Source organism: Aristolochia californica, unplaced genomic scaffold (assembly GCF_029961685.1).
Source record: "Aristolochia californica isolate CCGP_79_NKW_82.1479 unplaced genomic scaffold, dmAriCali1.0.hap1 SCAF_16, whole genome shotgun sequence".
NCBI lineage: Eukaryota > Viridiplantae > Streptophyta > Magnoliopsida > Piperales > Aristolochiaceae > Aristolochia > Aristolochia californica.
Genome location: NW_027181837.1, coordinates 17,177,837 through 17,202,944, shown reverse-complemented (window position 1 = coordinate 17,202,944; position 25,108 = coordinate 17,177,837). Strand labels below are relative to the sequence as shown.

Genomic DNA, 25,108 nt, shown 5'->3' with positions numbered 1-25,108 from the left:
TGTTGCCAACTTAGGTACCTGGTCTCGACTACACTGACACTTTTAGCCCGGTCGTCAAAGCTACCATTGTCTGTGTTGTGTTTTCTCTTGTTGTTACCAACAAATGGCCTCTTCGACAACTTGATGTCAAGAATGTTTCTATGGAACAACCTCCTGGGTATATAGATCATTGTTTTCTCACTCATGTTTGTCTATTAAAGAAAACTCTCTATGGCAAATAAGCAAGCTTCTCGTGCCTGGTTTTAGTGTTTCAGCTCTTTTCTTCTCACACTTGGGTTTTCTTGCAGCTGCACTGACACCTCTCTCTCTGTCTTTCATAAGCAGTCCAACCTTATTTATTTGCTTCTTTATGTTGATGACATTATTGTTACTGGCAACAATCCATCTCTACTTGACAGCTTTACTCGTAAGCTTCATTCTGAGTTTTCTACCAAGGATTTGGGCTCCCTCGGTTATTTTCTTGGTCTAGAAGCTTCACCCACTCCTGATGGTCTATTTATCAATCAGTTAAAATATGCTCGGGATATCCTCACTCGCACTCAGTTGCTCGACAACAAACCTGTTCACACCCCCATGGTTGTTTTCACTTATCTGCTGATGCTTTTCCCATCTCTGATCCTACTCTCTATATGTTTCTGGTTGGTACCCTTCAGTAATTGACCATTTCGCGTCCAGATATTGCTCATGCTGTCAATTCTGTCAGCCAATTTCTGCACTCCCCTACTACAAATCATTTTCTTGTTGTTAAGCGTATTCTTCGCTATGTTAAGGGCACCCTCAACTTTGGTCTTCTTTTTCGTCCATCCACTTTTCCTAATGCAGTGTTGTAGATACCTCGCCTTGATTCAAGGCTCTACTTTTGTATACTTTCAGTTAAGGATAATTAGCCTAGATTAAAGGCTAATTCTTTGTATAATTTCTGTTTCAGTTTTGATCTGTAATATTCTGTATATGGTATTGTAAAGCTTATAAATTGATCAGCCTCACCACCTTCAAAGTGTGGTGGTTTTTATCAAATCCTTTCACTACTAATTAAGTCTATATTAGACTTAATTAAAAAGTGAAAGACGAGATAAAAAAAAAAGACGGCAGAGTACAGGATAATAGAGATTACCGCAGCGGCATAGAAGGGGTTGGGATTGCATTGCGGGTAAGTTCTGGTCAAAGGACGAGCAAGGTAGTGTACAACAAAATCGTTTTGGCGAGGATGTGTTGTGGAAGCAACACTCGCCTTTGCTGCAAAGTCCTCCAGGCCACTGCAAAAAGATTCAACAAAGTAAAGCTTTTCAGTATTTTCCACCGAAATTACTAGCAAGACTGCAACGGATGAGAGAGAGAGACAGAGAGAGACAGAGAGACAGAGAGACCCTAAGGTAAAGGAAGTACTGGTCTTGAGGAAGGGAAGCAGAGGAAGAGAGAAGGGCGACAAGGGGAACTAGTACAAAGCGATGAGCCATTCTGAAGGAAGAGATACTATAATATTCTTCTCTGGAGACGAGTAGTTTGTGATAAAATGAGTTTTTAGGTTATAATAATTTATAGGCAAGAATGGAGATTCACCGACCGTAATTTTCTTGACGAAAATCTATCTATCCTTTCGTTTGGATCCATTTCCACATTTTGTAGATGCAGAATAGAAGCGGAGGATTCGGGCAGGTTGCTGTCGGCCTCCCGCGGGACTTTTCAGGTTTCGTGTCGTCCTCTCAGCCTAGCAAATGAATGAGGACATTTGCTTCATGTTGTACAACATAGGGGATGACGGTTTTTTTTTTCTTTCTATTTTTTAAGATTAATTGTTATTTTACTATTTAAAATACCAGTTTAATTTAAATCTATAAAATAATAATATAATTAAATTATTTTATTATTAAAATTACTGCTTTATTCTTCCAACCATCCTCCATAGCCCACTTAAGCTCTTTGGGGGTGAGAAATTTTAAAGTAGCCAAGGTTTACTGGATGAGGTGCCAGGGAGCAATGGAAGGGGTTGGGATTGCATTGCGGGGAAGTTCCGGTCAAAGGACGAGCAAGGTAGTGTACAACGAAATCGTTTTGACGAGGATCTGCTGTGGAAGCAACACTCGCCTTTGCTGCAAAGTCCTCCAGGCCACTGCAAAAAGATTCAACAAAGTAAAGCTTTTCAGCCGGAATAACTAGCAAGAGTACAACTGATGAGAGAGAGAGAGACATCCTGAGGTAAAGGGAGTACTGGTCTTGAGCAAGGGAAGCAGAGGAAGAGAGAAGGGCGACAAGAGCAACTAGTACAAAGGGATGAGCCATTGTGAAGGGAAGAGATACTAAAATATTCTTCTCTGGAGACGAGTGGTTTGTGAGCGAATGAGTTTTGTGGTTATATTAATTTATAGGCAAGAATGGAGATTCACCGACCGTAATTTTCTTGCTTCCTGCACTTCCCACCTTAAGTGTAATCGTCTTGCTTCCTGCACCAAGATGAAGTTGTGGGTTACTCCCAAATCAACCAAAGTTTTCACATTGCCATAATTTAGTAACGCATCAAGAAAAATCAGTTTATGACTTACGAATTTCTTAACCATTACTTGGATTGAGTTAAGCAAAATCAACGACGCAACCTAACGTTCTTCAACATGTTGATCATCACTTGTTTGCCTGACTCCATCGTCCACTTTGATAACATGTAGTAGCTTTTTCTTACTTGGACAATCCTTCACCAAATGTTCTCTTTATCAAAGGAAATAAGTAATCTTTCCATTTTTAAGAATACATTTTTCGTATAGTTCTTCTTCTTCCTCGGAAGTCCGTCTCCAGGAAGACTTCTTCTTATAGTTTTCATTGTTCCCGTTTCTATCTATAGATATGATGACATTATCATCAGATTTTCTCTCAAAAGTAGTCTACTTCTTTGTCATGGCTAAAGTGATTGCAAGTATCTTCACCTCCCTACGCCTCAACTTTTGTTCTGCCCACGGACGAAGTCTTGCAAGAAAAGTAAAAAATTTGATCCTCATTGGTCATGTTAGAAATGCTTAACATTAAAGAAGTAAAAGATTGAATATACTTGTGAATCATCATTTTTTTCTTCAATACACACAATTCCTTTCGAGCTAGGTAATCGACATCATTGGGAAAGAAATGGTATTTCAACTCGCGCTTGAAATATTCCCATGTGTTAACTAAGTTTTCACCATTCTCGTCATTAGAAACCATTCTTCTCCCCCACAAGATGACATCATAAATGAGAAACGTAAATGCGGTACTAACCTTTGCTTCTTCATTTTTGAGATTTGAAGTTTTGAAGTACTACTCAACTTATCATAAGAAGTTCTTGATCGTCTTTGGATCTCCCAAGCCCCCGTACAGTTTAGATTCAAGAACTTTGATCTTCATTAATGTAGGAACACTTTCCCCATTTAGAACGGTTCGTTCGAGAATCACCATTCTTGTCCACATCTCTTCCGACTCCATTCGCATCTCAGCAAGATTGTTGCGAGCATATGCCTTTAAAACTACAATGGTGGCATGCACATCGTCTTCTAGTCCTTGACTTTCTTCAAGGCTATCTTTTCGAACGTCCACCACTTCTTGAATCTTTTTTCTCGACTATGGGCATCAAAGATCTATATGCACCAACTTGAGGGGGACTGTTAGCAAGAGTTGTATCTTGATAAATCAAAGGATTTCCTCTGATTTATCCTCCAAGAGATTGCAGAAAAGAATCTTGTAATCTATGTACTTTATTTTTGTACAAATTGTGTAAAACAAAGAGTGTAAAGTAGAGATTCAATATCCGAAGGATTTTTGACACTAAACTAATTAAGTAAAACATGCCAAACCTAGTGAAACGTGTTTAAGTTATGATATAATTAGAAATTTTAGTTGTGCTAGTAAATTTAAGTATGTTATACTTAGTAATAGGAATCCTAGTTTGATTCAATTTTTGGTCATATAAAGGCAATTGTCTATATATATTATTCTTGATTAAGGTTCAACATGCAAAAATTGAGAGAGCACTTATAAGTGATTTAATATGTAGTATTAAAATATATTAATAAACTAATTAATGACATACTATATTATATTATTTAACGATTATAGTTCATTATAAGTTAATATAATAATTAGTGTGATTAGAATAAATTATAAAAAATTAAATAAAAATTAAAAATAACATAAGCGAATATAATAAAGAAAAAAATTATTTTTTAATAACATCATATATATTTGAACATAAAAAACCACTAATTTAATACAGTAATAAAAAAATTAATATAATAAATAAATAAATATATTAATTTATCAATAACATAATATATATTTTTACATGTTATTAATTAATAATATATTATCCCAAAATTTAAAACCATTAGTTTAATTAATTATAGCAATGAGATAATTAAACCAAAATAATTTATCAAATATTTATTTTAACAATATTTTAATCATGACTATTAAATCACTAATTTAATACATTAATAATAAATGAATATATTGAATAAATAAAAAAATTATTTTATAAATAAAAAATATGGATTATTTTTTTAATAACATAAGATATATTTAAACATTAAAAACCACTAATTTAATACAATAATGAAAATTTAATATACTAAATATATATATATATATTATTTTATCAATAACATAATATATATTTTTACTTATTATTAATTAATAATATATTATCACAAAATTTAAAACCATTGGTTTAATTAATTATAGCAATGGGATATTTAAACCAAAACAATTAATCAAATATTTATTTTAACTATATTTTTATTTTTGACTGTTAAATCACTAATTTAATACAATAATTATAAAATAAATAATTATATGTATGAAACCTAATTCCCCCGTTTTTAGCCTGAGCAAATTACCTGACGTGATTCAAATGAAGAGGAGATCATTTTGGACAAAGGGCCTAGTAGAATGAACTGAATAATGCGGGGGAGTAATTCATGTCTGATTCATTTTGTCTTAATGAGATGGGCAACAATTTACAAATCGGAAAAGACCACCAACTGCACGTGGACGCTTACTCTCTCGTGTGAACCGGCTCAAAACCCATATATGTACCACCACCATGTGCTTTGAAAGTGATGGCCCATTTCCATTTTAATATAATAAAAAAATAGACCACGAAATGCACGTGGATTGTTTCTTTTTAATTGTAGGTCACATGTATGGATAATAATCGTTCCATCCACCCTGTTCAATGTTTGGGTTGCTTTCCAGCTTAAAGGGGACCAGATTTGAATATCTTCGCCCAGCCAAACGAGTGGCCATGGTTGAAGGAATTACAAATCATTTAAATTAAACATAGACTAGTAAATTTTAATTTTTCATTCAATAATTGTGTCATATTTTGTATTGACCTCTCTCAAACCGTACTCCATAGAAATGAAGAAATTATTATGAAAAAATCGATGACAATAACAAGACAAGTAATCACACGGCACAAAAATTTTACGTGGTTCGGTAAATTGCCCACACCCACGGAGTTGTAGAGGATTTTATTTTCCATAAGAGGATCACAATACAATAGTCCATGATTTCCCACAAAGAAATCACAACGACACAAATACAGAGTCCCAAGAGAGTCTCTCTCTCCTCTCACAGCAAGACACAACGCATCGCCCTCTCAGCCTCTCGAGCCTTCTCTGTTCAAAACAGAATTGCCTTTCTCAGCCTTTTCTCCCGGCAACGACGAGGCACAACAGCCTCTCTCCCAGCAATGCACAAAACAAAATCCTAAGTGACAGCAAGCAAATCCTATTACATATTCCAGATATACAAACCCAGCTTATTCAACTACTGAAAAGATTCGGAGCTTCCTAATTAATCTCGCATCTCCTTCTGGTAATAGATGTAAAAGGACTGCAGACAGCAAGCTAATTAACAACCATTTCAATGTTGTCAGTGGTACGAGCTGCGGCTTCTTCGTCCTCATGGGTCCCGGAAATGGCGACTGGTAGGAGTTGAACGTTTTGGGCACAAGTTGAAGGCAATGGGTTGGGGCAGTCGATGAACCTGGAAGCAGTTATATCAGCACAGAGTCTGACAGTTCTGATGATGCCGCTTTTGTTCGAGCCACAGTGGATTAGAGCACTGCTCCTGAGTCCTAGTCCCTCGTTAATGGCGTTCAGCACTTCCGATTGTGTGTAATTCCAGTGTTTGGAGGGGATGACACCTGGACGCAATAAAGAGTATCCCGATCAAATTTCCAGTTTTCCACTTCTTCTTACTAATTAACTGTCCAAATATTACTCTTTACTAAGTCTTACCCTTGGCAGCAAGAAGTTGCAGCAACCTTGAAGATTTGAAGAGATTCAGAGTCTTCGAAAAGTAGTTGAATTGGTTCAAACCTGAGCAGACCCCGTTATCATCCCATGCAGTTCCCCATGCCAACACTCCAGTCTCTACTGGGCACCTTAGCCCCGGCCAGTTCTCGTAAAGATCCGATATATAGGATTGGACCTGTAGAGAGTGCTCGAAACGATGAAGACCGGATACATACATATGCAGGAAAATAGCAAAAAGCAGAGAAAATAAAATTTTGAGAAAGAAGAAAGGAACTGAAAGGGAGATGGTACTAAAGGTGACCGAAGTTCTACCGTATTGACAAAAAATGGGTCGGTATTGCATGATGGGGCGCCCGACCGGAAATTACGAGCGAGGTAATCAATCTTGAAGTCGTTCGGGTTGCTCATCGTGCAAGGGAAACAGCATTTATTTTTTCCGCTGCACATTCCTCCCGGCCACTGCGAAACAAAAAAAACCCATATAACAATCCAAAGCAGGCACAGAATCAAGCATTCACAAAAACAGAAACGAAAGAGAAAAGTTCTTTAATTCTTCGGAACATCAATCACGGCCCCGTCCATCTCAAACTGGTCCAGGCAGCCACAAACTGATGTTCAACGATCATCTCTTCATGGCCAAGGTGTCCCTTATTTAGCAGGTAACACAAACCGCAACATTTTCAGAGAAGCACAACAAAGGAGACCAGACCCCTCGAAATTTTTTACGAGTTCCTTGTTTACAGTTCCTGGGGGAAGGAGAGAGAGGGAAGAAGAGAAACCTTCAAGTTAAGGTAGGTGTTATCTTGAGCCATGGAAGCAGAGCAAGAGAGGAGGGCAACAAGAGCAAGGAATGCACCGAAGCGAGCCATTCTCGGAAGAGACTGTGACTCTGGAGAGGAGTGGTTTGTGATGGAATGAGTTTTCTGGTTACATTAATTTATAGGCAAGAGTGGAGATTCACCGACCGTAATTTTCTTGACGAAAATCTACTTATAGGCAAGAGTGGAGAACCACCGACCGTAATATCTCTTGTATCTGCCACTATACAATTTTAATATCCACATGGCAAACGAAAATTCGTGGAGACCACAACTGCCCCGTCAACAGCGACGTTCAAGATCAAGAATTATTAATTAAGCATTATCATCATATTTTCTCTAAAAAACAGTCTACTTCTTTGTCGTGGCTAAAGCGATTGCAAGTATTTTCACCTCCCTACGCCTCAACTATTGTTCTACCCACGGACTAAGTCCTGCAAGAAAAGAAAAAATTGATCATCATTGGTCATGTTAGAAATGTTTAACATTAAAGAAGTAAAAGACTGAATATACTCATGAATCGTCCTTTTTTTCTTCAATACACACAATTCCTTTCGAGCTAGGTAATCGACATTGTCGGGAAATAAATGGTGTTTCAACTTCTGCTTGAAATAGTTACCATGTGTTAACTACATTTTCACCATTCTCGACGTTACCAAGTCTTCTTCTCCCCCACAAGATAACATCATCAATGAGAAACATAAATGCGGTACTAACCTTTGCTTCCTCATTCGTGAGATTTGAAGTACTGCTCAACTTGCCATAAGAAGTTCTTGATCGTCTTTGGATCTTGCAAGCCCTCGTACGGTTTAGTCTCAAGAATCTTGATCTTCATTAGTGTATGAACCCTTTTCCCCATTTAGAATGACTCGTTCAAGAATTGCCACTCTTGTCCACATCTCTTCTGACTCCAGTCGCATCTCAGCAAGATCGTTGCGAGTATCTGCCTTTAGAACTGCAATGGTAGCATGCACATCTTCTTCTAGCCCTTGAACTACTTCAAAGCTATGTTCTCTAATGTCCACCACTTCTTGAATATTTTCTCCCAACTATGGGCATCAAAGATCTATATGCACCAACTTGAGGGGGACTATTAGCAAGAGTTGTATCCCAATAAATCAGAGGAGGATTTCCTCTGATTTATCCTCCAAGAGATTACAAAAATGAATCTTGTAATTTATGTACTCTATTATTATATAAATTGTGTACAACAAAAAAGTGTAAAGTAGAGATTCAATGTACGAAGGATTTTTTACACTAAACTAATTAGGCAAAACAACCCAAATCTAGAGAAACATGTTTAAGTTATGATCTAATTAGAATTTTTAGTTGTGTTAGTAAGTTTAACTATGTTATACTTAGTATTAGGAATCTTAGTTTGATTCAATTTTTTTATCATATAAAGGCAAATGCCTATAAATATTATTATTTATTAAGGTTCAACATGCAAACATAGAGAAAGCACAAGTCGATGAGGCTGGGAGAAGCAAGCAGCATGGACAAAGCCATACTGGGGGGGCGTGATGGATCTTTGGGTGGAAGAGAAGAAGAGATCAATAGAGACTTAAATAGGTAGGAATGAAAACTTTCTCACACCTTTCACCATTAAAGCTCGTGGGCGCAAAGGGCAACTTCCAGATAGATTCCCACCTCCAATGGATTCAACATTTTCTATGTTCCCAGATTGTTTAACAGTGAAAACCTTCACATGCTAGGCACTATAACGAGGACGAGGATAAGAACAACAAGTATTTATTATTCGAGACAGCTAGAGGCACAGGCCTTTCATCCGTGTATTTGCAATTTTCGTCAAAGGAAAATTGATTGCACGGCAAACACGTTGGACATAGGGGGGAAAGTCTATTAAATAAAAATCACAGTAATTCAACCTAGTATAATCTACAAAGAAACTGCCTCTTGCTCTTCAATTCGTATTAAACTCTTTTTTCAGTCAGATTCATTTTTCCCAATGAAGCTCATTCGTATTCTCACAGATTCAATCAAATTGCAAAAAGAAAGTGAGAGTACAGTAGCACGTTTCCTTGAAAAACAAAGGTTTGCACGTCGGACTACAATAGTGAGCTATATCACAAGTTGAACCCGACAGGCGTAACGGGTGCTTTGTTGATTTCTTTTACCTCAAGATGACGGAGAGTGGTTGGTCGGACAAAAAGAGGATTATGTAATTTATAGAGATAAAGATAAAAAGGTGATTGAAACAAAGACATCCTCAAATTGTAAGTGATTGGAATAGAAACAAACTCAAATTGTAGAGTTATAAAAGCTATAGACTATGTTATAATTTTTTAAATACACAGAAATCCGTCATAGCTTGATCAATAATAATTTCTCGAAGCCGATACCCAAATCCCCCCGAATCCCGCCGCTCGTTAAATTAATGAGCCGGCTCGCGAGCCGTCGAGCTCGGCTCGTTAATTTAAACGAGCCGATTTCGGATCTCGAGGTTGGCTCGAACTCGCAAGATACCGAGCCGATACCAAGTCAAACTCGAGCAGCTCGCGAGCCGGCTCAGTTCGAAGCCACCCCTATCAATAAGTATTTGAGCTTACCAAGATCCTTAAGCTTGAACTGCTTGGATAATAACTGTTTCACATCTTCAATATGTTGCAGATGGTTACCTGCCAAAATCACATCATCAACATGCACAAGTGTTGCTATAAAGCTGCCTTTGTGGGATTGGAAGAATAAAGAATAATCTACCTTTGACTGATATAAATAGCTCCTTCTTGGAAGATCAATTAAAAGATGAAACCCAACAATCTTGAGGGTTGTGAAAAACTTCAAAAACCACCGTCTAGAATCTTGTTTTAAGCCATATAGGAACTTGTTTAGTTTGCACATTCGAGTCTCCCCCTTTTGTCCAAAACCAGGGGGTAGTGACATGTAGACATCTTCATCAAGATCACCATGTAAGAACGCATTGTTGACATCGAGTTAGTGAAGATGTCATCCTTGAATAGCAAAAACACTCAGTAGGACACGTACAGTAACCAACTTGGCAACTGGGGCAAACGTCTCTTGATAGTCAAGTCCTTCAATCTGGTTGTATCCTTTGGCGACTAGGCGAGCTTTGTAACCCTCAACGGTGCCATTAAATTTGAGCTTGACTTTGTATACCCATTTACATCCAATGGGTTTCTTGCTAGGTGGAAGAGAGATGAGTGTCCATGTGTGGTTAGCCTGAAGGGTTTGAATTTCTCCATGCATTGTTTGATACCATTTAGGATCTTTCATGGCCTGTAAGAAACTAGTGGGTTCTTTTGTAATGGTTAATGAAGTGGTAAAAACTTTATGAGATGTGGATAGCCAAGCATAAGCAAGAATGTGAGAGAGGTCATAACGTGTACCTAATGTGGTGACCACGTTGGAGGCAGACGATTGTTCAGGCCGTGACGGTAGGGTCGCTTCCACATGAAAATCCTGAAGGAAACTAGATCGCTTAATGGGCATGGTAGAGGGACGACGAGCAGGAGGTGGTATGGTAGTAGGAGAAGGTATTTGGGGGGGGGGGGGGGGGGGGGGGAGGGGGGGAAGTATGATCAACATTGGGAATGTTAGGACTTGGTGACTGAGGAGGTGTGTCTGATAGAGGGTTAAGAAAAGGTACGTCTGGTAGAGGGTCATCATAAATAGCAGATATTATAGGAGGATGAAACATGAGACTCTTATTTGCAATTGAAAGATGTTTAAGAGGGAATTCTTTTTCAAAGAAAGTAATAACTGGGGAGATAAATACTTTATTGATTTGGAGATCATAAACCCTATATCCCTTTTGTCCATAAGGTACCCAAGAAAAATGCAACGAATGACACGTGCGTCAAATTTGGATGGTTTGTGGACGTGAAAAGAGGCAAAACATAAACATCCAAAAACTCATAAATGAGAGTAAGTGGGGATAATATAAAATAGTTGTTCATAAGGTGATTTACCTTGCAAGACTGGGGTAGGTGTCCGATTTATGAGATAAATAACTGTTAAAATGGCATCCCCCAAAAATCGTATAGGAAGATGGGCTTGAAAAAGTAAGGCTCAGGCCATGTTTAGTAGGTGTCGATGTTTACGTTCGACTACCCCATTTTGCTCTGGGATGTGAACACAACTGGTTTGGTGGATAATGCCTTTGGACAAGTAGTAAGTGGTAAGAGTGAATTCAGAGCCATTATCACTACGCACAACTTTCACCTTGGAAGCAAATTGGGTTTCTACCATACAAATAAAATTAGTTAGGTGAGTTTGAGTTTTCAAATTTGTGACGCATCAAATAAATCCATGTGCATCAAGTAAAGTCATCAACCATAGTAAGGAAATATCGGGCCCCAGAAATCGATGCAATATGGTAACCCCCCCAGATATCAACATGCAATTTTTCAAAACACAATGTGCTAGAGATTGTGCTCAAAGAAATGACAATTTAGTTTGTTTAGCCAAGGGGCAAACCAGACAATTGTTTGAACTATAAAAAATTTTATTTAAAAAACGGAAATGAGACAGATACTTGAGGTGATGGATGCCCGAGACATTGATGCCAAATACCGATGAAAAATGTACGAAATAACATGATGATGGTTGTAGATGATCAAGGTAGTAGAGATTCTGCCATTCAGTTCCCATCCCAATCATCTTCCCCGAGCATAGGTTCTATATGGCACAAAAATGGATAAGGAACACAGTGATGCAAAGAGAATGATGAATAAACTTGCTGATGGAAATGAGGTTTAATTGAAAAATTGGGACACATAAAAAATTGTGAAGAACCAAACTAAAAGATAAAATAACTTGATCAACATGTTTACCATATGGTAATTCCACTATTTTGTTCGTAACAGCTCGCCAAGACGTTAGCAATATATATAGCAAACAATATGGTCAATGGTTCCACTATCTAGGATCCATGTGGCTTGCTTATTGGGAGAGGAGAAGTAAAGTATTTTACCTGAAAGTTTGTCATGAGCAGAAGAGTTACCCACATGATTTTCCATTGATGGCTTGTTATGACTGAGCATTTGTCATATTTGTTGGCATTATTCTTGAGTAAAAGGAAAGGAGTTGGATATGTTCTTCTTCTCTGTGGGATTAGTGGATTTTGCAAACTTGAGTCTTTGACAAAAATCAACGGTGTGAGCCTTCAAACAGCAATAAGTGCATTTCAAATGTGTCCAACAATTTCCAGCATGGTGACCGTCTCTGTGACATTTTGTACAGGTGGAAGAGCCACCTTTCTTGCATGAATTTATGATAGCGAAAGCTGTCGCCTCAGGTTAAATGACGCTCTATCAGATACATCTTTCTTTCGTTCATGTCTGAGTACTAGGGAATAAACCTTGCCAATCTTAGGCAAAAGGTCCATTGTCAATATTTGTCCACGTACTGTAGTTAAGGATTCACTTAATCCCATGAGAAACTTGATGATTTTATGTGTTTCTCAATAAGATAGTTCCTCTTGTATAGAGCCACAATGATAGTGTGAGATAGGACAAAGAAAATCTCTTTCATCCCACAGTCCTTTGAGTTTTGTGAAATATGAGTTAAAAGACATATTATTTTGTACGCAATCATGTATTTGATTCTCAGTGTGAAATAATTGGACGTTGTTTACTTGAGAAAAACGGTCGCACAATTCATTCCAAACTGCTTGTGCTCCATCACAATAGAATACGTTTGCTGCAATATCTCTGGAGATTGAAGTCAATAACCAAGTTTTGATGAGGTTATCACAACGAATCCACTATTGTAATTCATTATCGGTATTGTTTTCGGGTCGCTGGAGAGATCCATCAACAAAACCAAATTTGTTTTTGACTGTGAGGGCCATAGTCATGGAATGATGTCATGTGTTGTAATTATCCTCAGTGAGAAGTTGTGGTATGAGAACCAACCTAGGCTTATCTGAACGGTGCAGATACAATGGGTGATTCGAATTAGCAAAGTTGGATGTCATACTAACGATATCCTTGTTGGAAGTTGGTGTGCGCAGACTGCAGCTTGGGCTTCGGTTCGGGACTTCGAGCTAGACTCCTTAGGTCCGAGTTGACTCGACAGAAAACTAGTGTGGCTTGGCTCGGCTCAGTGTTTTGGCTCAATTGATTTTGGTTCGGCTCGACTCAGTATTTCGGCTCAATTGATTTTGGCTCGACTTAGTGTTTCCGCTCAATTGATTGTAGCTCGGCTCGACTCAGTGTTTCTGCTCAATTAATTTTGGCTCGGCTCGGCTCAATGTTTCGGCATTTTGGGTTGGCTTGGACCTTGGGAAAAGCGCTAATTTAATTCAGCGCATTAGCACCTAGGTGGTGCTGTAAATATTTCATCTTCTGGCTTTTTCTCTTCAGACACAACGAGAGAGAAAATAAAACAGCCGCCAGAAGGGGCAATGGTGGGACGATGCCAAATGTCGGAGCGAAAGTTTGTGAGCGTCGTCTGTGCGACAAAGGAAGTCGAAAGGCGCAGTGGCCGGGACGACGCAGTGGTTGGATCTGGGAGAGACCTTTGGTGGAGAATAAAAGAGCTCCGGTTGCGTCTCTTGACGATCAGCGGGTTTGGACTTCGACGGCAACGAGACAGAAGGAAAAAAATAGAAAGAGTGATCTCAGGATCGTCGCTCTGATACCATGTTAATTTTTTTTTTATTTCTGATGAAGAAATACATTCAGATTACATTTAGATATAAGCGAATGAATCCCATTTGAAATTAAAATGACAGATCCGTTATCGTTGGATCATATTACCAATTATTGTGAGATAGTAAGACCCGTTAGTTTCAATATATACACTACTTTTTTAAAAAATATTACATTTTTTATATATACACTATTTTTTAAAAAAATATTACATTTGAATTAAAATAGGATGAATCGAGAATGCGAGGTTCTAAGTCTCCGCAGAAAATGAAGAGGAACTTGTTCATTTCAAGTGACTAACCCAAAGCCCCCCCCCCCAACCCATAATGTGATGGGCAATTTAGAAATCGGAAAAGACCACGAACTGCATGTGGACGCTGACACTGTCCTTTAATGTGCTTTGAAAGAGTAATGGATAATTTCAATTTTAATATAATAAAAATAGACCACGAAATGCACGTGGACACATTTTTCTTGTTTTTTTCATTGTAGGCCACGTGTATGGGTAATAATTTTCCATGAACCCGGTTCAATGTTTGGGCTGGTTTCTAGCTTAAAGGGGACCGGATTAGATATCTTCGTCCCGCCAAACGACTGGATTTTTATTTGAGATGTAAATTTTTTATTTAGATTTTAATTTTTTATTCAATAATTGTGTCATATTTTCGATTGATACTAAAAACATGTAAAGTCAGACGCACGTGTTTCTTTTTTTTTGTTACACGTGTCACCCATCTCATTTGTTGAATGGATGATCTAATCATTTGATGTGAAATATGCAATAACCCTATCTCACCCTCCAATTGTGATGAACGTCTATTTATGCAGGCTTTCCCACCGACCAGTAACGACGAACGAGAGAAAAGAAGCGGGAAGGAGCTCACTACTCCTCTATTTAAAGCCCCATTCTCCCCTCCCGACTCAAAACAGTAACCCAACACGAAAATGATCCAACAATGGCTATCTCAATGCAGCTGTCCAACTTCCCCTCCTCTTCCACCTCCTATGCATGCCCGCTCCAGATCATAGACTGCAATGTACGTGAGAAGAGAAGGGTAAATACTAGTATTAGAAGTAGCAGCGAAACGAGTGGTGAACCCACTCCGGCCAGATTGGACCGTCGCAACGTCCTTCTCGGTCTCGGAGGGTTCTATGGAGCCACCGCTCTCGCCGGCAAACCTTCCTCGGTTGGTGCTCCTATTGAACCGCCGGAACTTACAGCTTGTCATTCGGCGAACTACCCAGATGGGTATGGGGACCAAGTTCCGGTCCAGTGCTGCCCGCCCTATGACTTTAGCAAACCTATTAATGTCCAACCTTTTACCGGTTCCCAGTGTATCCACGCCTGCGGAAGCGGAAGCCGGCCCACCTCCTCAGCCAGTTTGAGAAGGACCGGTTCAAGAGTGTGATAGCCCAGATGAAAGCCCTTCCCCGGAGCCACCCTTGGAACTACCTGCAGCAGGCACAGATCCACTGCGCTTACTGTAACGACGCTTACAACCAAAAGGGAACGAACGCGCCGTTGCAGGTCCATTTTAGCTGGCTGTTCCTCCCGTGGCATCGCTATTACATCTACTTCTTCGAGAGGATCATCGGGAAAATTATCAACGACGACACCTTTGCTCTACCTTACTGGAACTTAGACGTTCCAGCCGGGATGAAGATCCCGGATATCTACTTGGATCCTTCCTCCAGTCTTTACAACCCCAACAGGAACTCCTCCCACTTAAATGAGTCTCTCAATCTTAATTACAGCTTCGACATAGAGGACCAGCCGCCGCCAGCGGATGTCGTGCAAAAGAATCTGGAGTACTTGGACACCATGTTTAAGACCACTCTGCCGGTGCCGCGGCTGTTCATGGGAAGTCCAGTGAGAGCAGGGGATTCGCTAACCGCCGGAACGGCTGATCAAACTTCGGGCTACTGCGAAAACATGCATAATGCGGTTCATTTTTGGGTTGGGAACGCGGAGGCCCCAAACACAGACATGGGCAACTTGTTCGCAGCGGCCAGGGATCCGATCTTTTATAGTCTTCGTGTTAGACTTCATGTCTAATAATAATAAAATAAACATCATAGAAATAAATATTAAATCCTCCATAATTTTTCTTATCATGAGAGTCATACATATATCATAGAATTAAAATAATAAGAATACAGAGAGCGTACCTTTCATCTTGAAGAATATAAATAGAACTTGAAGTGCACAAGATAATCTTTGATAATTCGTTTACAAGTGATAAGCTTGCTCCCGTTCAGCCAGACTGGGTGTGCAAAATAGCCTTAGAGTCACTTGTAAGACCATGGAGGAATTTATAGATTTTCAAAGGGTGTGACACTAATGACTATTCATAAGGACACATCCTCTTAGAAGAGATACATCCTCTCAGGAGAGATACATCCCCTCAAGAGAGACACATCTCCTTATTCCTAAGGAATGTGTCCACTAAGTCAATGCACCCATTTAATCTACCTCTACAGGGGGATGTGCTGGCCATTATTCCCTGTACTGAACATCCAATGACAAAGCATCTAGAAGTGGGCCCCACGCCATATGAATCATGGTAATTTTATTTTATAAACAATATATTTGAAACCATAATTCCAACAAACTCCCACTTGGTTTCAAATCCATTTCAAATTCCGATTTTCGAAAAAACATAAAAAATCAATCTTGACACATAAAATCATACCATGACCATATGCATTACCTTAAACACTTTAATATACATGTGTAGTTAACCCGGGCCTACACAATATATATCTTAGATATCCAAGGCTGGGTAATAAACCAAATCCATACTTGTCAAATTTGCCAATTCAGCGGTCTCCATTCATAACATACTCGGACCTGAACTCAGGGTAAAGCTCTATACTAGTTCGAGTATTAGCCACTAAGGTAATTGTGCCTAATCAGTACCATAGGCCTGAATAATTTAGACATACAAGTATATACCTAATAGAAAAGCTAGACATCAAGGCATCTCACCGTCCATAGCATACTCAATACTTGAGGAGCTCAGGGTAAAGTTCTATACCTGCATGAGTATTAGCCGTAAAGGAAACTGTGCCTATGTAGTCCCATTGGCCTGGGCAATTTAGAGACTCAAACGTCATTCCCTATTGAGACCCTCACATATACACTTACAAGTGCATACCTAATAAGGAAGCTGAATCTCAAGGCATACACTGAGTACTCATATTATCTCACAAAAGTATATGCATTCTTTCAAAATCATTCCATGAAATATAAATTACAATGTCATGACATACATAGTATTACAAATCATTGAGACCATAATGCATACAAAACAATGTTCTCCCACTTGGTCTCACCAATTATAAACAAATCAAACCCATGTTCCCCATATGGAAAGTGAAACTGGTCACGGGAAGACACTTGGTTAGTGGATTAGCTAAGTTATCCTGAGAAGATATCTTATAAAGAACAACTTCCTCCTTCCTCAGCATGTCTCGTATGTAGTGGTATTTCCCTTCGATATGTTTAGCTTTGGAGTGACACTTCGGATCTTTCGTGATAGCAATAGCAGATTCATTATCACAAAAGAGAGGAATAGGTCGCTCCACACAGTCTACCACTAGAAGACTTCGTAAGAATTTGCGAAGATAGACAACCTCCCTTGTAGCTAAATTCATAGCCACATATTCTGCCTCCATGGTTGATTGCGTGACACAGTCTTGCTTCTTGCTTTTCCAAGAAATGACACCTCCTCCAAACATAAAGATAAAACCAGAAGTAGACTTTCGGGTATCAACACATCCTTGATAATCTGAGTCGAAATAACCAACCAATTCCAACTTGTCCGCTTGATAAGTCAAAGCATATGACTTTGTTCTTTTTAGATAGCGCATTACCCATTTTACCCCTTCCCAGTGAGTGAAACCTGGATTAGCCTGAAACCGGCTAAGAATCCCAACAGCATAAGCAAGATCAAGTCTTGTACATATAAGAGCATACATAAAACTCCCCACAGCAGAAGTGTATGGATACTTAGATTCGTCCAACTTATCTTTGAGGCGAGAAGGACAATCCACATGGCTCATCTTTTTAGTGCTATCATAAGGTACTTTACCTTGTATACAGTAGACATGTGAAACCGATTCAGAAGAGTGTTCGATATACTTCTCTTGAGACAAACTCAATTTTTGCAAAGATCTATCCCGTAGAATTTTAATGCCAAGAATATAAGAAGCTTCCCCAAGGTCTGTCATATCAAATGTCTTTATACCTTGGAGTAATTGAAAATCATTCTCGGTTAATAAAATATCATCTACGTATAAAGTAAGAAAAACAATGTGATCTCCCACTGTTTTTATATAAACATAGTGATCTTCTGGATTCTAAGTAAAACCATACGTTGTAATTGCTTTATTGAACTTGATATTCCATAATCTTGAGGCTTGTTTCAAACCGTAAATAGACTTGTCCAACTTACACACTTTTGCTTCAGTTCCAGATCTAACAAATCCACGTGGTTGTTCCATATAAATCTTCTCATCCAAATTTCCATTTAGAAAAGCGGTTTTAACATCCATTTGGAACAACTCATAGTCATAATATGCTACCAATGCCAGGAGAGCTCGAGACTGTATTCTTGCAACAGGAGAGAATGTTTCATCATAATCAATCCCGTATTGTTGAGTAAAACCCTTGGCAACAAGACGAGCTTTGAATCTTTCAAATTTACCTTCAACATTTCTCTTCCTTGTAAAAATCCACTTGCACTTAATGGGCTTAACCGATGTAGGAGGATCAACAAGTTCCCAAACTTCATTTTTATACATAGAGTCCATCTCTTCTTCCATTGCCGACTTCCACTTGTCGGAATCCACATCAAGGAGTGCTTCCTCGTAAGTGTCAGGATCAGTAACATCTTCATTCAACCTTGGTCTTTCATAAGTTTCTCCAGCATAGGTATAAAAATCTGAAGATGATAAGAGTTGACTAGGTTTTCTTTCTCTAGTCCCTCTTCGAATATCCATTTGGGTGGAATTCTCTATATTAGAATGAGATTCAAAAGAAGACATTTCAACACATTCTTCCAAGTGAGACTTCATACCTAAATCTTCATCACAATCAAATCTATCCTCAATGAATTTTACATGTCTACTTTCAATAATCACCTTCTCCTTGGGATCATATAACCTATATCCTTTCGAATGTTTAGAGTACCCAACGAATAAACATCTTGGAGTCTTAGCTTCAATTTGTCCTTAGGATCAAGTTTTAAAACATGAGCAACACATCCTCATACTTTAAAAAGGTTAAGACTAGGAGTTTTGCCTGACCATACCTCTTAAGGTGTTTTCTCAACCGACTTTGAAGGTACTCTATTTGAGATATAGGTAGCTGTCAATAATGCTTCGTCCCAAAAGGATATTGGCAAATTTGCAAGTGCCATCATAGATCTTACCATCTCTAGTAAGGTTCGATTTCTCCTTTCAGCAATACCATTCTGTTCAGGTGTATAAGGCATGCTAAACATATGGATAATCCCGTTTGACTTGCAAAATTCAGAGAATAACTCCGAACAATACTCTCCACCTCTGTTGGTGTGCAATGTTTTGATCTTCTTTCCTGTGACATTTTCTACCTCCAATTTGAAGGTTTTGAAATAATCTAAGGCCTCATTTTTTCTATGCAGTAAATATACTCTTCCATATCTTGAGAAATCATCTATAAATGTGATAAAATACGAATGACCATTACGAGTATTCACATTCATAGGTCCACATATATCAGAAAGAATAATATCCAAAACATGAGAACTTCTTGAGCCTTTGGATGGAAAGGGTATCTTTGTCATTTTCCCATATATACAACACTCACAAATAGGAAAATCATTATGTGAAAGATTTTTCAATAATCGTTGTGTCACAAGTCTTGTAATTCTATCCTTGTTTATATGCCCTAGTCGTAAATGCCACAAATATAATTCATTTTCTTTAATATCTGAAGATGTAGAAACATTGAACACCATATTTCCACTAAGTTGCAATTGATATAGACCAGAATTTTGAAAATCTCTCAAAATAACTTTATCATCTTGTAACATAAGAAACTTTCCATTTCCAAAGTAAAATGTAAATCCAAGTTTCTCAAGACAAGATACAGATAATAGACTTCTTCTCATAGAAGGAGCATAAAGACAATCTTCTAAATCAAAAAATTTATTATCAACAAGCTTTAGCCGGTAAGTTCCCACGCCTTCCACAATGACCTTTTCATCATTTCCCATGTAAATAAAGTTTGTTTTGTCCTCAATCTTTCTTAGCTCCTTGAAGCCCTGCAACTCATTCGATACATGAACAGTTGCACCAGAATCAGCCCACCAACTGAAAGGCTTGATATAAATAGTACAAGTTTCAAGAGATAAGGACTCATTGGTGTTCTTCTGTTGCCCTTCTTGCATGGTTTTCAAAGCCCTACAATACTTCTTTATATGTCCTAGCTTATTACAGAAGAAGCAAACACGTTGATTTGCATGTACTTCAACCCTTTGTTGATTGACCTTTTTGTCCTTGAAGTTTTGAAATTGAAAGTTCTTTCCCTTCTTCTTAAAATTCTTTTTCTTCGGCTTCAAAACTACATTAGCACTAGGTGAAGGTTTATCTAACTCAATACTTGGATTGAGTCTTTCGGACTGGTGGTCGATCATATTAATCAAATCAAATATAGTCCACTTTGTCTTGGACAAAGAATAAAAGTCTTGAATATATTTGAGAGATTTGGGTAAAGAGTTGATAATGGTGACCACTTTAGTTTCTTCATCCATTGGTCTACCATGATATTGTAACTCATCTGCCATGACAAGTATGTCATTTACATGTTTTCTCACATCAGCATTTTCTTCCCATTTGGCACGAGTGAACTTTTGCCATAAGTTGTTGATGTGAGTAGACAAATTTTTACCATATTTAGCCTCAATCTGGTCGAGAATCTCTTTTGTAGTGGGGACATGAAAATATGTCATCAAGAGAGTCTCACTTATAGCCCCAAGAATATGTGACCTAGAAATTTCATTAGCATTACCCCATTCCTTGAATTTTCTAAGGTCCTTCTTATACTGTTTCAGATTATCGGGGTAGTTTATTCAGGAAGGTCTTTGAGGAAGAGTATCCACTTTGATAATCTTATCAAACCTATAGCCTCGTAGCATTAAGTCAACCCGTTGTGAGCAGTTCACATAATTAGTCCTATCAAGTACATTTTTCTTTAGGGACTCAGCACAATTATGTCCACTACTGGATATTCCTGTCATCCAGAAAATATTTCAATGTTTGGAAGAACATACATAATTATATAATCATTTCAACCATCTAGCACTCCCATTTACCCTTTGGGGATTCATGAGAGTTACTAGGCAAATCATTCCACCCATGATAAACAACCAACAATATCACAAACCAGCAAACAAACAAATAAATTAATTCATACTTACCCTTTGGGGATTCACATGAATTAATTTACAACATACTAATCTAATTATACAATTCGCATTACCCTTTGGGGATTTTGCTAATCGTATAACTTATAAAACAAATTATACTCAAAATAAACACACATAAAATTAATTTAATCTATACAAAATGCATTACCCTTTGGGAATTTTTCAAATTATATAATTAAGTTAATTTTCACATATAAATACATAAATATATAACAAGGCATGCAATAACACAAATTATAAATACTTCAAATAGCCAAATAAATTCCAAATAACATGGAAATTCTATTCAAAATACAATTCTGGGTAAAATAAACCCTTAAAACACATTCTGGCTCATTATATTAGTAAAACCCGGTGTGGTTCATGGTTCTGGGTCATTAACGACCCGGACCGCACAAGCCTGCACCAGCAGGCCTGTGGACAGCAGCCCGCACCAGCAGGCCCGTGCACAGTAGCCCGCGCAACAGGCCCGCGCAGCAGACCCGCAAGCGGCGCCAGAACCCAATAAGCCTAAACTAGGCTTATTTTCATTCACATATAAATAGCCAAAAAATCCAAAAAAAATTATGGAAAAATATAGAAACCTAGAATCTATCTCTATGATACCAACAAAGGCATTAATCACTTGTATTTGTTAGACTTGATGTCTAATAATAATAAAATAAACATAATAGAAATAAATATTAAATCCTCCATAATTTTTCTTATCATGAGAGCCATACATATATCATAGAATTAAAATAATAAAAATAAAGAGAGCGTACCTTTCATCTTGAAGAATATAAATAGAACTTGAAGTGCACAAGATAATCTTTGATAATTCGTTTACAAGTGATAAGCTTGCTCCCGTTCAGCCAGACTGGGTGTGCAAAATAACCTTAGCCTCACTTGTAAGACCATGGAGGAATTTATAGATTTTCAAAGGGTGTGACACTAATGACTATTCATAAGGACACATCCTCTTAGAAGAGATACATCCCCTCAAGAGAGACACATCTCCTTATTCACAAGGGATGTGTCCACTAAGTCAATGCACCCATTTAATCTACCTCTACAGGGGGATGTGCTGGCCATTATTCCCTGTATTGAACATCCAATAACAAAGCATCTAGAAGTGGGCCCACGTGGTAATTTTATTTTATAAACAATATATTTGAAACCATAATTCCAACACTTCATTCCAATATCGACCGACTGTCGGAAATCTACAGGAACAAGAGAGGGAACCTTCTGGAGTTCAACGATCCCGACTGGCTCGACGCTACCTTTATCTTCTACGACGAGAACGAGAAGGTGGTCAGTGTCAAGGTGAGTTTGGGTTGCTGCGGTTACTTTTTATCTTCCCGTTTTCGCATTATGTACCCATAATCATCTTCTTCTAATTACGCCTACTTATCAAAGAAATTTTAGTTGTTCGTTTAGCGTAAAACAGTTTTTTGTTTTGAAATGTGCAACAGGTGAGAGATTGTCTGAACGTAAATGACTTGGGGTACGGGTTTGCAGACAATAATTTTAGCGTGCCAATAGTACAACCACGGGAGGCGCCGATCACAAACCCCAAGTTGTTCAGCGACTTCGGGCCATCGCCGCGTCCTCTCAACGAGACCATCCGAGCGGCGGTCACCCGGCCTAAAGCCTCTCGCACTTCGGCGGAGAAGGCCGCCTTCGTGGAGGTCCTCTTCATCGACGACATTGATACCTTGGACCCAGAACCGATCCGTTTCGACGTGTACGTGGACAATCTCTTACAGGATACGTACACCGTCGGCCCCGGCACGTTCTCCGGAAGCTTCACCAGAGTCCGACACAACAATCACGTCATGAAAGACGGACCTACCGTCAAGGCGGGTCTCCAGCTGGGGATCCAAAGCATCCTGGAGAACATTGGCGCTGACGCTGCGCAGAAGATCGCTGTGAACATCGTCCCCCGGAACGGCCAGGTGATGATCGGAGGGATCCACATCGAGCTGGTGCCCGCGCAGGCCTATTAAGCGGTATGTTTGTGTCTGTGGAAGGATCCAATAATGAGTCGACTTTTCTGTCTCTTTTCTTTATGGCTTCGTGTTTTGGAATAATTACTGAAGATTGAGGGGGCAATCTTGTCTTTTCATCTAATTTAAAAAATATCGTGGTTAGATATTTTGTTTGTGGATAAATGGTGTTAGTGAACCGATATCTGTGTTGATACTAGGCCCCACCCTTCCTAACAATTTTAAGGAGAGGTGACAAAGAAATGAAGAGAAATAAAATGATTTTTTGTTCATGGACAGAAAATAAAATAAAATAAGATGAAAAGTTATTTTCTCTTTTTAGTTAAACTTTTTTCTATCTCGTAATCAAAGAATTTGGAGAGAAAATAAAAGAAAAGGAAAGTGAGGAGAATTTTATCATCTTGGAGATTTCATACGTCCCCTTTCTTCTTCACAAAAAAATTGGAGTAAACGGCATCGATTGGTATGGAATTATAACTCGCTACTGCATGTGTTAAATTTATGAAAAAAAAAATATTTCATTAACTTCATTAACTTATTATAATCAGAGTACATGGACCTTTATTTATAATAAAAGAAAGTAGTAGAGTCCAATTACAATAAAACTACCTTTGTCCCAATTACACCCAAACTCTAACACTTAAAGATAAGTCCTAGCATAATTAAATAATTCAATAAATCATGGAAGGATGCAACATCGAGAGGGGGAGTATTGGAAGATGAAGGTATATTGGAAGATGTGTCATTTTATACAAAAAGATTTTATACATCATTTGCAGCAAACTGAGAGTTCATGTTATTCTTTCACCCCTAGCTTGAGGGGGACTATTGGAAGATAGACCCAAACCCGCACGACCAAAGAAAACCCCCATATCTAAGAGTATTATAAGATGGGCCACACGACCAAGGAAAGCCCACAAGATGGGTCCAAGCATATAAAAAGTAGGATCCACCATGATTACCACAATCTGACCTCCTTATCACATAAGTTGTAAGATCTAGAAGGACTCATAAAGGCATCTTTATCTTATGATCACGTCCTAGAAGAGTTCTAGTTTAAGTTATGTTTGGCTTTTATCTATATTGAGTGATTTAATTATGTTATGACTTATCTTTAAGTCTTAGAGTTTGGGTGTAATTGGGACAAAGGTAATTTTATTGTAATTGGAATCTACTTTATGGACTTAAATTTATAAAGCTATAAAAAAGTGCACAAGTTTATTTTCAATTTTTTTTTAATAAATATCAGAGAACAAGGGTTGCACCTAATAAATAAAATTTTAACGGGGTGATTTGTGATCTTGGATGGTGATCGGGTTTGACGTTTCAAGTTTTTTTGGGTTTGGGTTTTTAGGGTTCAAGGTCGTCTTCGGGTTGTGCTAACCTTGACCCGTGCCAAGTAGCTTAAAACTTTAAACTTACAATATTTTTATGTTCAGTAATTACTTTTTTTATAATTAGAACCTCTAAACATTTTTTTAAATAATAATAATTACTATTATAATAAATTTATAAATAATATATGATTTTAATGTATTAATATTTTTATAATATTTTAATAATTATAGATATTTTAGTTCTTAGGCTTGCATAAACTTTTAATTATTACAAAATTTTAAAAATTATTAATTTTATTTTCTTTTTCATTTTAACCACGTTTTATCTCTCTTCTTTTTATGGGTATCCAAACAAGAGAGAAAAGAAACTTTTTTTTTTCTTTCCTCATTTTGTAGCGTATAGTGTATATTTCTTGTGACCATGAAATCTGTTACCGAGAATTAATATCATTGGAGTGAAGACTTGAGAAATTCCCAAACTTTTGAAATGAGAAAAGTAGAGTGAAATTTTTTTGAGAAATCTAGGCATTAGATGTTTCCTCGAAATTTGCAATAGCAAAGTGGAAATCCGATGATC

At 38.0% G+C, this 25,108-nt stretch overlaps 1 protein-coding gene and 1 pseudogene across 1 annotated transcript; one reads left to right on the top strand and one right to left on the bottom strand.

Annotated features, from left to right (window-relative positions):
• Positions 1-5,440: 5,440 nt before the first annotated feature.
• On the bottom strand, positions 5,441-7,191 carry LOC137953541 (ribonuclease 3-like). The gene is made up of 4 exons (XM_068800966.1): positions 7,058-7,191; positions 6,591-6,737; positions 6,261-6,453; positions 5,441-6,166 (listed from the first exon to the last, which is right to left on the bottom strand). The coding sequence occupies exons 1-4, from the start codon at positions 7,145-7,147 to the stop codon at positions 5,868-5,870; spliced, it is 729 nt and encodes a 242-aa protein (XP_068657067.1). The 5' UTR covers positions 7,148-7,191; the 3' UTR covers positions 5,441-5,867.
• Positions 7,192-14,687: 7,496 nt separating this feature from the next.
• Positions 14,688-23,194, top strand: LOC137952670 (polyphenol oxidase, chloroplastic-like; annotated as a pseudogene).
• Positions 23,195-25,108: the final 1,914 nt, after the last annotated feature.